Below are 14,323 nucleotides of genomic sequence, written 5' to 3' on the forward strand. Positions count from 1 at the left end.
GCACAGAGGCGAGGCTCCCGGGCGGGCGGAGCTTGCGCGGTGTGACTTGTCAGGACGGCCGGCAGCGAGTGGGGTATCCCGAGCGGGGTCTCTTGTCAAAAGAGAAATGAAAAAGGGAGAGGGGTATCTTGCCTAAGGAAAGATGTCCCGTCCTCCCCCCCTCGCTGTGGTTCGCCACGCCGACTTCAAAGCCGAGGCGCCCTGTTGTTGTTGTGATTCTGGGTCTCCTGAATGTCTCCTGACATCTTAAGATTTTTACACTGAAGGTTTCATTCTGGCTTGGTTTGTTCTGGTTTTGGTATGGGGAACCATTTTGTCATGGATTATTGTTATCATCATCATCATCATTGGTCCCTTACCTTTCCTGCCCCGACCTGTCCACAGTGATCCATGTGACGGTCACCTCCAGGCTTGACTACTGTAATTTGCTCTACGTGGGGCTGCCCTTGAAGCTGTCCCAGAAACTCCATCGGGTGCAGAATGCTGCAGCGAGGCTCCTCACGGGGTCTTTGCCATGGGAGCATATTCACCCAGTGCTTTTCCAGCTGCACTGGCTCCCGGTGGAGTACAGGGTCAGAATTAAGGTGCTGGTTTTGACCTTTAAAGCCCTTCACGGCCTAGGACCCTCGTACCTACGGGACCGCCTCTCCCAGTATGCCCCACGGAGAGCCTCAAGGTCCATAAATAGCAACACCCTAGTGGTCCCGGGCCCTAAGGAAGTTAGATTAGCTTCAACCAGAGCCAGGGCCTTTTCAACACTGGCTCCGGCCTGGTGGAACCCTCTGCCTCATGAGACCAGGGCCCTGCAGGATCTGATTTCTTTCCGCAGGGCCTGTAAGACAGAGTTGTTCTGCCTGGCCTTTGGCTTGGAGCCAGTTTGATTCCCTCCCCCTCTTTCTTTTTTCTTTTTCTTTTCTCCTCCTGTGATGAGGCTGCATTTTAATATTTTAATGTTTCAATATTTTAATGTTGTATTTTAATCTTGTTTTTAAGTTGTATTCATTCAACTTGTTTTTATTGTTTTTATTATTGCTTGTTAGCCGCCCTGAGCCCGGCCTTGGCTGGGGAGGGCGGGGTATAAATAAAAATTATTATTATTATTATTATTATTATTATCGTGTGGGTGCATGCAGAAATTATGAAGTGCAGCCGAAGCCCTGGTTAATAAAAAATAAATAAATCATGGGAGAGATTTGTTCATAAAGCCAGGTTTACCTAACATCCATTCCCGCCCTGACAAATTGCCCGGGACCTGGGTGGTCCTTTGCTGCCGCATTTCAGCATTTCATTGTCATTTGTAAAATGAGAAGAACGGAGAGTAAGATGAGTGTGGTGCACCTCTGAAGTGCTGCAAAAAAAATTATAGTTTACTTTGGCTCCAACCCAGAGAGCGTTTGCGCTGGTGGAGCAAATCAGTTGGAGATGTGGGTTTCTTACATTTGTTTTCCCAGCCAGCTGAGTCTGCTTGACTGGCAATTCACCATACAAAATGCCCCAAGGAGAGTTGCCTTGGCGACAGCCTGTAAACTAAACAGTCTGAATGTAGCTCTGTACATGGGATGGGGGTAGGGAGACTGAAGCAGAAATCATTCAGTGGGCTCTGCAGTCAAGGCCAGAACACTGGGAGTCCCATACACCTGGGGAACTATAAGCTAACATGCTTGGAGTGTCATTGTTGGGAGAAGCAAATTGCAGGTAAGCCAGAACCACAGTGTTACTATATTTTTATTTTGTTTTCTCTTTTTCGCATATGAAGTTCAGTGGGTTACAGATGATATGAGCACATTTTACTGCAGTATTAGCTAATTGAATTTTGCACTTTTTGTGTTAATGACACAATTGGGAGTCCAATTTGTAGAAGAATAATCAGTGTTGGACTAAATTCATATTATGCATCAGTTGGTGGCAGGGATTTATAAATGAGTGGAAGACCAGCATACTTTAACATAATTCTTTCTTCCTCATATTGTGCTCCACCACCAGATGAATGAGCTCTGTCCCTTTAACCTTCACTCTGGATATATGGACTTCATTCTTCATCACAAAGCTCCTCTCTTCCCTCAGTTCATGGGGCTCATGGATGCAAGTCCATGTTGTTGTGCCAGGTGTGAATCTTGAGTGAGTCCTTGCTCTTGACAAGTTAAAGACTACTGACTTAGAAGATGGATGGAAAAAAATATTTGAAAGCACAAGTTACAGTACTGGATTTGCTACCCTAGACTTTTGCAGAAAATTTAAGCAACATTAGTTTATAGTTTATTATTTTATATTTTAAGGAAACAAACATATGCATGCATTAAAGATAGAATGTTAAAATATTTTTCTAATGCTATTTTTATAAAGCTTAATTAAAGCATTCCACTCGTGCAAAAAGGCCATAGATAATAAAAAATTAAAGTCCTGGTGAACAAGCAGTGTTTTTGCATGGCGCCTAAGATATGTAAGTTTGGCACCAGGCAGTCTCTGAGGTATTGGGGTCCTGAGCCACATAATGCTTTATAGGTCAAAACCAGCACTTTGAATTGCTCCCAGAAACGAATTAGTAGCCAGTGCAGTCAGGCCAGGATTGGTGTGGTGAGCTCAGACTGTTTTGCCCTGGTGACCAGCCTGGCTGCTGAGTTCTGCGCCAGCTTAAGTTGCCAAGCCATTATCAAAGGTATGTAGAAAATAATCCAATGCCTTTCCATTTTATAGTATTTTATTGTTATAGTGGTGTTTTAGCGATTGCTTTTTTTTTTTCCCTACGGCACAAGCTGTTATTTATGTGTTGTTTTTACCTGTATGGGCCTATGGCCGTAATAAATGAAATTTCGATTTCACTCTTCCACCTAATCCAATAATCTAACCTAAAGGTTACAAGAACATGGACAACAGAAGTTAGGCTATCCCTGTCCTGATAGGAGCATAGCTGGGCCACCAGCTGAAGCTGATGGTAGGCACTCTGTGCCACCAAGGGCCTCAAGCAACACCAATGGATCCAAGAAGTACCTCTAAGCTACATACCTGCTCTTTCAGAGGAGGTGTGACCCCATCAACTTTACACAGTTTCCACTTCATAAAAGTAGAAGTGGTTTACCATAGGACTAAAAAAAAAAAGACATTCAATAACACCTCCCAAAACTAGATCAAAAAGATAAAAACAAATCTATATAACTATACAAAACTGAACAGTGTCCAAAACAATATTAAGAGTCAAAGTCCAGTGAAGTGTGGGTAAACGTACAAGCTTTTAAGGAGTGGGTGGAAGTTATTACTGCCTTTGCCCACAGAAGTGCATTCCAGAGGGTGAGTTTAGAGCTTAGAAGACCAACTTCAATATGGTCACCAAGGGACAATCTGCTGGTCATGTAATAACCAGCAGGATATCCTCAGAAAATCTTAAAGATCAGTTTAATTCAGTAGATCATATTTATGACATTTTCTGATTCAGCTGTTACAGAGAAATACTGTAGATCTGGGTGTCATCAGCATACACTCCTAATGAGTGCCCCCAGCATATTGTTTTATAATTTAAAAGTTGTTGTTTTTTAATTAAGAAATAATTGTTACCACCTGTAATCTGCAACCTCCTTTCATGTAACGATACAATTAAATGACACTGTAGGGTTAGTGGCTTTGCTCTGGAAAGAGGAGGATGCACTGCTCTGGGTAACCATAGTAATTAGAAAGCTCTTTGTGTAGTTGATCACCATATGTAGGGAAAACAGATGTCATCTGCAGACAGAGTGCGGATGATGCCCCAGCCACAGTTAATACAAGTGAGAGAGCCAGATGACTTCAAATACTTTTGTAAGTAAGCATACATGTTAATCTATTTTTCTCTTTATTTAGCCAATTATTTCAATCATCTGATTGGAAGAAAGTTTCATAGTCGGTGTTTTCTTTTTTTAATTAGCAACATTGTGACAGTTATCTCAAGAGAAGGGAATAGGCTAATTTCCTATACAGTACTTAATAATTTCCTGTCTCACTTCCTCTCCTCATAAAAGTGACTGAGCATAGTGTCATGGCGCAGACATGCTTTTGCATCTCTGAAGGGCTAGATTCAAGGAAAGTTTATGGCTTATCAAGAACCTCTATGTTACGATGAATCAGCAGCAGGCAAGATAGATCAATAACTTGTCTATGGTATAACCACCCAAGTATTATACTGCAGATTACGTTGTACTGTTAAAGCACAAAGATAATGCTGCAGGAGGCAGCAACCCTATATGCCAGGTGGCTGGCAAAGAAGACAAAAGTCAGGTCAATTCACAATACAAAGTTTTGGCTAATTATGTTCTAGCAAAATTATAATATATAAGACAAACAATAAGACAAATACAGTTAATTTCCAGTCTTAGCAGAACATAAAAAAAGAACATAGGAAGAAATAAAACAAAGAAAGGTAGTACAAAACTCTTGCCACAAGCCTGCTCAGTCCTTTGGAACCCAATCCATATCATTTTGCTTTCAAATATTAAGACTAAAGGGTAAAACAAAGGCAGAAAAATTGTTGAGAGAGAGAAAGAGTTTAGAATGGAGTCACCCTCTGTTCTCTCTCACTCCCTCTCACTCCCCCTTCCCCACTGTCTGTATACATGGGTGACTCCATTCTGTATACATGAGTGACTCTATTCTAAACTATATGTCTGATGCAAGGCTTAAGAAGTAAAACTGAGTATTAGCACTACTCTATTGTTGTTGTTATTTAATACCCCACCCATCTGGCTTGTTTTTCCAGCCACACTTATTGAGTGGTATCCATGTTTGAACTCATTTAAGAACTTCCTAAACAATACTGATTCATTAATAGGTGGTTTTTCTAAACTTCCAGCTCAACCTATCACCACCAGTGGCATTTCATCCTATAAGAATGGTGCAGCTTCCTCCTTTAGAAGACAAAGCCAAGAAAAGTACTGATTGTAATAATCTGCCCAATATTTTGAACCACTATTCTGTTCCTACGAAGCATACTGACCCTCAGTCTGAGGACCAGAATCACAAAATTATAACAGATGGCTTCACCGTCCTTGGAGATCCACACTCAGTCACCCTGGATAACTGTCATATGACCTTTCAATATTCCAAAGCCCAAGAAACTCAACCGCAGTTTGAGTGCAGCAGATATGGAGCAGATATAGGAAATGAAGTATCCAATGGTGAAATGCATCAGGTTTTGGCAACCTTTGAGAGTTTAAGTATTACAAGCAAAGACTGTAGTTTTGACCATCCTGATGGTTACTTCAGCCAAAGCAAAGTAGTACATACAGCAGAAAAATATGAATGTTCTCCTTTGGGACATCAAGATAGTTCCAAAGCTAAAAACTGGGGGAAATATTTTGCAAAGAGGAGTGGCAGCCCTAAGCTACAGTCAAGTAAAGCAGAATCATCAGAGGTGAAACCAGATCTGAACGAATGTACAAAAAATACTATGAATATTGAACCAGGAAATACTGATATGGATTCAAGTCTGCAAAGCGAGGTTACAGAACATCATGCTTCAGTGATTACTATTCCTAATACTTTGATGGTTCTTGAACAATCTGAAAGCAGTATTTGTACAGCAATCAACCTGGGAATGATGGAAAACGTCACTGTGTCTGAAGCTGCTGAAAGCAATATTACGAAAGCAACTCCCATTAGCCATATTACAATATCTAACCATGAACCAGATCAGATCTCCCATGTTTCTAGACACTCTGCTCAAAGAAAGAGCATGCCAACTAACTTAAGCCACAGCTTCAATGTATTTGCTCATAAAGGGAGTGAAAAATTTAAAGTAAACAGCAACAGAACCACCTTGGCTCTAAAGGCTAGTGTGTGTACCAAGATGCCTCAAGATTTTATTCTTTGGGGCAAGAGTTCTATCCAACACCATGCTAACAAGGTAAAGAATCCCACTTCTCATTCTCAAGGACTAGGATTGTCTCATGCAAAAACTGGGGTTTCCTCAAAGCTTCAGAAGAAACACCTTCAGCAGGAGAAATGCCGCTTCGGTCAAAGCAGTCAGAAACCCCCAAAGCAGATGCTCCCCAGCAATTCCAAACATTTTTCTGGCTCAGGAGAAACCATCACTCCTTTTCCTGTAAGACAAGCACAGTCTTCCGTAGACTTCGTAGACCTGAAGTACAGTGACATGTTCAAGGAAATAAATTCAAGTGACAAAGGTCCTGGCATTTATGAAATGTTTGGAACTCCAGCATATTCCAGGGAGCCTAATGGCTGTGAAAACAGTTCCTGCAGGAATGTGCACTCTGCTCCAGCTGGGAGGCGCACTGCAATGAAACATAAATATAACCATCTCAGTGCAAAGAAGAGTGGCAGAATAAGAAATGCCCAGAAGAAAACATGCCCCAAATCACACAAGAATTCCCTTGGCATTAAACAGAAGGAGAAGGATTTGGGGCAAAGAGGGGTATCTGGGTTAGAGGGTTGCTGTCAGAAGCAGAAGGAAAGTGTGATTGGCCCTAAAACAGAAGGGCAAATAAAAAGTGCAGCACCATTTCATGAAGATGATGATCAGCAGCTGCCAATTCCTACCGAGTTTACTCTACCAGCTCAACAAAATGAAGTCATTCCTAATTCAAATTTGTCAACTATTGAAGAAGTCTCATTGGATCACACTTCAGAGGCTGGCGATGCTTTCATTAGTAAAGCATTTGCTATCAATGTTCAGGAATTACTTTGGCCGAAGGTTAAAGTTCATGCAGAATATGCTCCTTTCTTAAACTATGCAAAAGATACAAATGAACATATAAATGTAGCACAGAACAAAGGTTTAATGCAGGTGAAAATTGGATCAACTGCTTGCCTTGAGGATCTGGATGCAAATCAGGTTTTGTTCTGTGATGATAGTCAAAGGAACCCCCTTGCACTATGTTTTCCAAACAGAGTAAACTCACCTCCTCCACAAAGCCCACGAGTTGAAAAAGTTGGTTTATCAACTGAACGGACTTGCCTTCCTGCAAACTCTGTTTCCCAGGAATATCCAAACATCCTGATCTGCAGTGAAGAAATAACTGAAGACTCGTTTTGTTGTTCTGTATCTGAGCTGCTTTCTCTCGATAGAGCAGATGGCAACCGTTCGAGAATAGCTACAAAAAATGCAGATACTGTGGTACAAAATGGAAACACTGAGAGTAAAGGAAACAGCGCAGCAAGTGTTAGAAATTGTAAGGTAATTATTGAAGTATTTATATGTATATTCAATAGCAATAGAACAGTGAAAGCCAGTCAAATATTTAAAATATGTTGTGCCTTGAGATCTAGGACTCAATTTCTTACCATTCAGAAATCCTTCAGGTAATCTTGGGCAACTCTTTATTTTCAGCCTCAGCTTTCCATTTGTAAATAGCAATCAGAACACAATAATTGTACTGCTGGATCAAACCAATGCCCATCTAGTCCAGATGTCTCTTACTTTGACAAGCACACCAAGAAGGTAATGGTTTTCCTCTGCTCTCTCCAGCATGTGGTACTCAGAGGTACACCATCTCTATAAGTGAAGGTCCGTTTAAGTATTCTGTGCTAACAGCACTCAGTAGATCCAACCACCAAGTTACCGTAAATAGCAGCAATCTTTATCTCAAGACTGCTGTGATAAGAGTTTTTGTCTCTCTCCCAGGAAAGAAATAAGGTCTATTCAACATACCATATAAATGACCCTGATCTCAAGCCTCTCTTTGCATTATTTCTCATTCAACGTGTTCTGGTTTGCTCTTCTGTCCTCTTTTTACAGGATTTTTCTCCAGATTTCCTGGAATCCAGTAAAGAAAATAGATTTCTAAATGTGGTTACATTTTCCGAAAACAATGTAGCTAGTGAAGGACCTATCCTGTGGACCAAAGGTGAAATCCTTGGAAAAGGAGCCTATGGCACAGTAAGTTACATGGGGAGTATATATAACACCCCTGTTATCTCAAAGTGTATTCACTGTATCAGTGGCGTAGCGTGGGTTGTCAGCACCCGAGGCAAGGCAAGTAATTTGCGCCCCCTAACCCGTGGATTTTAGTAGGGGCAGAGAGCTGCGAGCACAAGCGCCCCCCCCCCAGATGTTGCGCCCGGTGCGGCCGCCCCCCCCTGCACCCCCACGCTACGCCACTGCACTGTATCTCCCAAAGGACATTTTAGCATCAATAAACCTTGAACAATCCTAATTACAATTCCAGTCCTTCTAAACAAGCACACACACCCCCAATATGGTGTCCTCCAAATGTTTTGCACTACAACTCCCATCAGCCCAGCAATATACTGGCTTCTAAGCATAAAGTAAATAATGTACAATTGTGGGTGTTGTTAATCCACCACAATTGCATCCCTGATTAAAGCTGCTTTACTTTCTCTAAAGGAAATCAAGTGGGCTTTGTGTCATGGGACTAGATAGGACAAAATCTTATCTGAACAGACTTCCAAATGTGCATTTCAGGAAGCCCTCTAAACCTCTGGGTGAACCACAAAATTGGTGAGAAATGTGAAGGAGTCTGCCAGGGCAGGCGGGAGGAGGCACTGTGGGTAGTATCCAATGTCCTCATTCTCTTAGCGCAATAATTTACATTTGAAGAATGGAACTGCTCCCTCTCTTCCACCAGAAAGTGCACACCCCATACTCTCCACAAATCTGCTTGGAGGATGGTGAGGGAAACCCGAGAACAAATTTAGCAGGTGCACAGGGAAGAAAAGGGTGTTCAGTTATGCAGTGGCAACTCCTATAAAGCAAACATGGGAGTTAAGCAGGCCTGAGTGTGGTCAGAGCTTAGATGGAAAGACCACCTATGAAGCCTGCATATGCCTCACTGAATTTTATGATGGAAGAAAGGTTGGCCTTGGGTTATTTACTGCCAATGTCTTCATAGCTTTCAGATGAGGGCACTCACTAAAAGCCCTGCATGACAAACACTAGTGAGGTGGCCTTTAAATACTGTGGGTTGGATTTGAAAGTGCCTCTTTTGCTCATGGAAGAACTATTATATGCTCACACAGAATATTTTTTGTGATCAGAAGGGCTTAAGTATGAACTGGGCTGTCTCTTCTTTAGCAGAAGAGTATACCAGAAGCCGATTCTCTCAGACTTTGGAATTTTTATTTTTTTTTTGTGGGGCAACTAATTTTCATTAATATGTTGTTGATGTTTTTACTATTATTGTAGTATTTTATGTGGTAAATTACCTTGTCATATTTTCTATGGAAATAAATGAATACCAGATATAACTGCAGACATAATTTAAGCAGGATGAGTTATAATGTATTTAAATTAGATGCATGAGAACAGCATGTGTGAGTACATATAAATGTGTGTGCACACAGGAATGTATCTGTAGTTCCACTACCAAAATAGACATTTTTAATTTTTAGGTTTATTGTGGACTTACAAGCCAAGGACATTTAATAGCTGTGAAACAAGTAGCACTGAGTACCTGTGACCAAATTGGGACTGAGAAGGAATATCAGAAACTGCAATACGAAGTTGAGATTTTGAAAAATCTAACACACATCAACATTGTAGGGTACCTGGGAACAAGTTTAGAAGACAACATAGTGAGTATCTTCATGGAATTTGTTCCAGGTGGTTCCATTTCCAGTATTATTCATCGATTTGGGCCATTGCCTGAAATAGTGTTTTGTAAATATACGAAACAGATTCTACAAGGGGTTGCATACTTGCATGAAAACTGTGTGGTCCACAGAGATATTAAAGGCAACAACGTCATGCTGATGCCCAATGGTGTTATCAAGCTCATAGACTTTGGATGTGCAAAGCGTTTAGCCTATGTAAGTCTGACTGATGCCCACAGCGAACCACTGAAATCAGTGCATGGCACTCCTTATTGGATGGCACCAGAAGTGATAAAAGAATCTGGCTATGGGAGAAAATCGGACATCTGGAGCATTGGCTGCACTGTATTTGAGATGGCCACAGGAAAACCACCACTGGCTTCCATGGATAGGATAGCAGCCATGTTTTATATTGGTGCTCACAGGGGAATCATGCCTTCCTTACCCAACCATTGCTCGACAAAAGCAGCAGATTTTGTTCATCTGTGTTTCACCAGGTAAGTAGTTATTAATATTAAAAGAGATATTAAATATCTGTAAATATTAAAGAGATATCCTTTTAATCATTATCTTTTCCTTATGTAAAATGTGTAGTTCAATGAGTTCCTTAAAAAGGTATGGGAAATTGCACCAGGTCTATGGTGTGACACATAGATGGCAAAGAAAAGATCTTTGGTACCTGCAGATAGGGGTTGGGAAAGAGTTCTGCTTGAAATAAGGAAAGGCTGAATATCTCCCTTCCACATGTCAGGGACCATTTGTCCCTTGTAAAAGTGGATAGGAGTATGTTCTGCAACTTTTTTGCAGCAGTGTCTGAAACCTAAAAACTGTCAGACTGGGGTGATGGTACCATTATTTAAGAGAAGAGGCAGAAGCTTTTCTAGCTTCCCCCTTTCTTTTAATAAGGACTAAAGCCTTTTGTCCAGGGCAGAGGCCATAAAACCATTTGAGAACTGTCAGGAATCAAACCCTTAAATGTCAAAATGATCAGAAAGAAGCCCCAATCATTAAAAAAGAATATAAAAGCTCGAGCACAACCTTTTGATGCTCACCTAGTCCCATGAGATAGACAAGTTTTTCAAAAGTAGATTTATTACTAGACAAGTAATAAATCTATGTTGCTGACAGAAGCATTATCAATTACTCACAATAAATATATTTTTTCTATTGTTTTCCAAACAGGGACCAGTATGAGCGACCTACTGCTCTACAGTTGCTGCAGCATCCCTTCATGATTTAAAAACCTCGTGAACTTTGCAAAGGCTTCAGTAGATGACAGATTTCCCCCTTACTTATTGAAGAGGTTAAATGAAGTTTAACATTTAAACTTTTGGTTTGAGAATGGCTAGGCTATAGTGTGATTGGTATGAAAGCTGTGAAAGTTACAGAGTTGTAAATTCTTGTTTTTCATTTTCAAATATAGACATGATGCAATTTCAGGATGGCAAACTTTGTATCAAAATGTTGTGGCTGTAGAACACTTAATCTCATTTTAAAATTAAAATCAGACATTTTGACATCTTTTGGCTTTCCTACCCCTGCAATTCATCTCTCCACCCCCCACCCCCACTCAAAGCCTAGGAGCCATGCAACACAATATGAAGTGTAGACAGCTCAGTAGAAGAGACAGGCTGACTGTAATTGCATAAAAGGAGGCTCATCTTAATAGGCAGTGGTTAATCAGCCAGTCATTCAACCACCATTAATGGAAGGCAAAATAGTAATTCCTTTCCTCCTCTACTTTCACTCTAAATCATCTGCAGAAGGTTGGGGGAACTTTGCAGCATTTGAAATGGTGCGGGGAGCTGCAGAGAGCATTGGTGAAAGTTGCCTCCAGTCAACCCTTATTTTTGTGGATGGAATATTCTGGATTCAACCCAAAATAATAATACTGGTACATGAATGCTCAACTTAATAAAATAATCATGCAATTCACTTTTCTGATCAAAGTAGAAAAGAATAAAAGTAACAAGAGATTTTGAAGTGTTGCTTCTCACAACAGAAATGTAAGTCATTGTCTTTTATTATTTTTTTCCACAAAAAAGAATTTAATTTCATTTTGATGAAATAAGCCTAGCCTCTGGATGACCAAGTGACATTAATAACAACTGCTATTTCCTACCCGTAGATAGGCCATTTAGAGCCATTTTAAATTGTAAATATGCATCCTTGAATAAAAACATACCTGTTTCCAGGCAATGTATGTGCTTTTATCCATAATACAAGGTAACCTTGGGTTCAGCATTCTCAGCCTAACTTAAAGGTTGAGAGGATATAACAGTATAACCTTTTACTATATTTCCAGTTACAGATAGGTAGCCGTGTTGGTCTGCCATAGTCAAAACAAAAAAATTTTTTTCCTTCCAGTAGCACCTTAAAGACCAACTAAGTTAGTTCTTGGTATGAGCTTTCGTGTGCATGCACACTTCTTCAGATATCTGACAGGACTGGTCGTTGTCCTCTTCAGATCACCACACAAATGCTTCTTGTTCTTTTATAACTTTTTATTGCGTATTAACAAAACAATCTTATAAATGGTTCTTAACTATTATTCCTCAGAGTCACTTATTTCAGATACGTCCTGAGCTCTGCTTCTCCGTGACCAGCCACTCTCAAAATGGCGAAGGCGCCCTTCCCTTCGCTTTCCCGCTCTTTTTTCTAACCTTCTGGCTAGAGCTGGCTTGTATCTCCCCTCCTCCCAATCTGAGCTAGAACTTAACCCTTGCCTTTCCTGTGAAGAGCCAGTCCCTCCCTGTTGTTCCTCTTGCTCTCTTCTATTAGATTCACTGCTCCCCTTCCCCCCTTGGGGAATGCTTTCTCCCTCTGAGAAACTGGAAACTTCTAACTCTTCCCTGACATATATTACAACACTATATCTATCAACACTAATATTACCCAGGAGTTACTTTCCCCTCCCCCTTAGATGTTCTGACATGTGCATAGCTAGATTTTTTTCTTAAATAAATTATGACCTTGGGTTATCCTAATAATCTTACCTGTAATGTAGGCAGATGAACATATGCCCACTTTCTCCTGATTACATATGGTTAATTCAGTACTTCAAACCAATATTGCATTATGGAAATAGGGGTGGGGATTTCACTTCAACATTTCTTTTCCCCTGAGAAAGCCCTATTAAAACATTTTTCTTGAACTGTCAGCCTCAAGCCCAACTACACATACATGGCTACCTTCCCTTTGGAAAGTTAAGGAAGAGGTAGGTGTTCGAGAGCAAGGAATTATTCCAAGAGACGAAGTTTCTTTCTGAGGTTTGACCAGAGGAGAAAGCAGCAAGTTGTCTGAAGAGGGGGAGAAAGCACCTAAATCAGGCTTCCTCAACCTCAGCCCTCCAGATGTTTTTGGCCTACAACTCCCATGATCCCTAGCTAGCAGGACCAGTGGTCAGGGATAATGGGAATTGTAGTCTTAAAACATCTGAAAGGCCAAGGTTGAGGAAGCCTTATCTAAAATATACCCACCCCATATTGGTACTTTTCAGTTAGTTGCCCAAACTTAAATAGAAGCCACTGAAAGGCAACTCCCAGGGAACTCAAGTTTTTCTATGTATGGGTATTTGGGGAACAGAGTGTAAAGATACCACAAATTATATTGATGTAGTATTAGAATAATAATTTTATAATTTATACCCCACCCATCTGGTTAAAATCCCGTCTTCACACTCATCCTGAAGTTTATAAATGGTCTACAGTATTGCCATAGTTAAGTTTATAGATCTATATAAAATTAAACCACTGAGGGTAGAGGTGAATCTGTTAAGACCAAAGGCAGAGGTATAAAAGTGCAATTTAAATGCCAGAATTCAAAGTGCAGCATTGACTAATCCCTGCATTCAATGGCTATCATGATAGCCATTGAACAAATGACTCAACAAATGACAGTAAACTCAATAGTGCATAGCACCACTAATGGGAAACATGACTTGAGGTCCACAAAAACTGGGGCAGCAATTCCACGTATATTTATCGCAGAATAAGCACCATGGATTCAATAGGACTTGCTTCTGAGTAGACATTTATAGATAGGATTGTACCAAGAGTTCTCTTAATGCAACCATATGGAGTATGCTCCTTTCATGGATTTAACGGAAGTACTCAGATTTTCCCATTTCTCATGCGCACCTTTTTACTTTGTGGAGAGTTCCCAATTATTTATCCCATTAATCACTCAAGTTTCCTTCAGTTTGCAAAAATAGCCCAATCCACATTTTGTCAATAAATTTGTTCACATCAGATGCTACTCCTATAGGTGCATTCTATAATACATTCAATGTATGCTACCAAATATTATTACAATTACTTTCAACTTTTACTCTGCACAATGGTCATCTTCCAGTTAATCTTTTTCTCCCTTGTCATGCTGGAGGGCCATTGTGGCATGGATAAACTCCCATGATTTTATTTATTTTGCATCAGCTGAGTTTATCAATTTCATAAGTGTGCATTTTTTGAATGAGGGGCATACTGAAACTTGTTTATTAAAATGTGAAATTTTCAAGTTGAGCTTGAATTTGTGTGGCATGCTCTACTAAGAGTGCTTTAGGATACATGTTGGTCTAAATGTGAGAGATAAAGCAGTTTATTTGCAAAAGTGCTGTATCACCTACTGCTGCCCCCAAAAGGTATGTCGCAATATCTTAAGCCTGACATAAATGATCTGTAAACTAATTTCAATTACTTATTGAAGAAAAATTGCAAACATCTAAGAAACCAAACCATGGTATTTTCATGGTTATTATTTAAGTCTTAAATTAACTCGAGTTAATTCTACA

The 14,323-nt window shown here is 40.3% G+C and overlaps 1 protein-coding gene across 6 annotated transcripts; it reads left to right on the top strand.

Annotated features, from left to right (window-relative positions):
- Positions 1 to 48: 48 nt before the first annotated feature.
- On the top strand, positions 49 to 11,057 carry MAP3K19 (mitogen-activated protein kinase kinase kinase 19). 6 transcript variants are annotated; one of them, XM_083582112.1, is made up of 7 exons: positions 1,172 to 1,695; positions 2,065 to 2,118; positions 3,682 to 3,789; positions 4,817 to 7,159; positions 7,721 to 7,861; positions 9,334 to 10,031; positions 10,717 to 11,057. In XM_083582112.1, exons 3-7 carry the CDS (start codon positions 3,772 to 3,774, stop codon positions 10,772 to 10,774), a joined length of 3,258 nt encoding a protein of 1,085 aa, XP_083438238.1. In that variant the 5' UTR covers positions 1,172 to 1,695; positions 2,065 to 2,118; positions 3,682 to 3,771; the 3' UTR covers positions 10,775 to 11,057. The 6 variants fall into 6 exon arrangements, with proteins under 6 accessions (XP_083438236.1, XP_083438239.1, XP_083438241.1 ...); XM_083582110.1 differs by lacking the exon at positions 2,065 to 2,118 and having other exon boundaries at positions 49 to 1,695; XM_083582113.1 differs by lacking the exons at positions 1,172 to 1,695; positions 2,065 to 2,118 and adding an exon at positions 222 to 298.
- Positions 11,058 to 14,323: the final 3,266 nt, after the last annotated feature.

The sequence above is a fragment of the Podarcis filfolensis genome, assembly GCF_964270895.1.
Source record: "Podarcis filfolensis genome assembly, chromosome: 1".
In the NCBI taxonomy this organism is placed as follows: Eukaryota; Metazoa; Chordata; class Lepidosauria; order Squamata; family Lacertidae; genus Podarcis; species Podarcis filfolensis.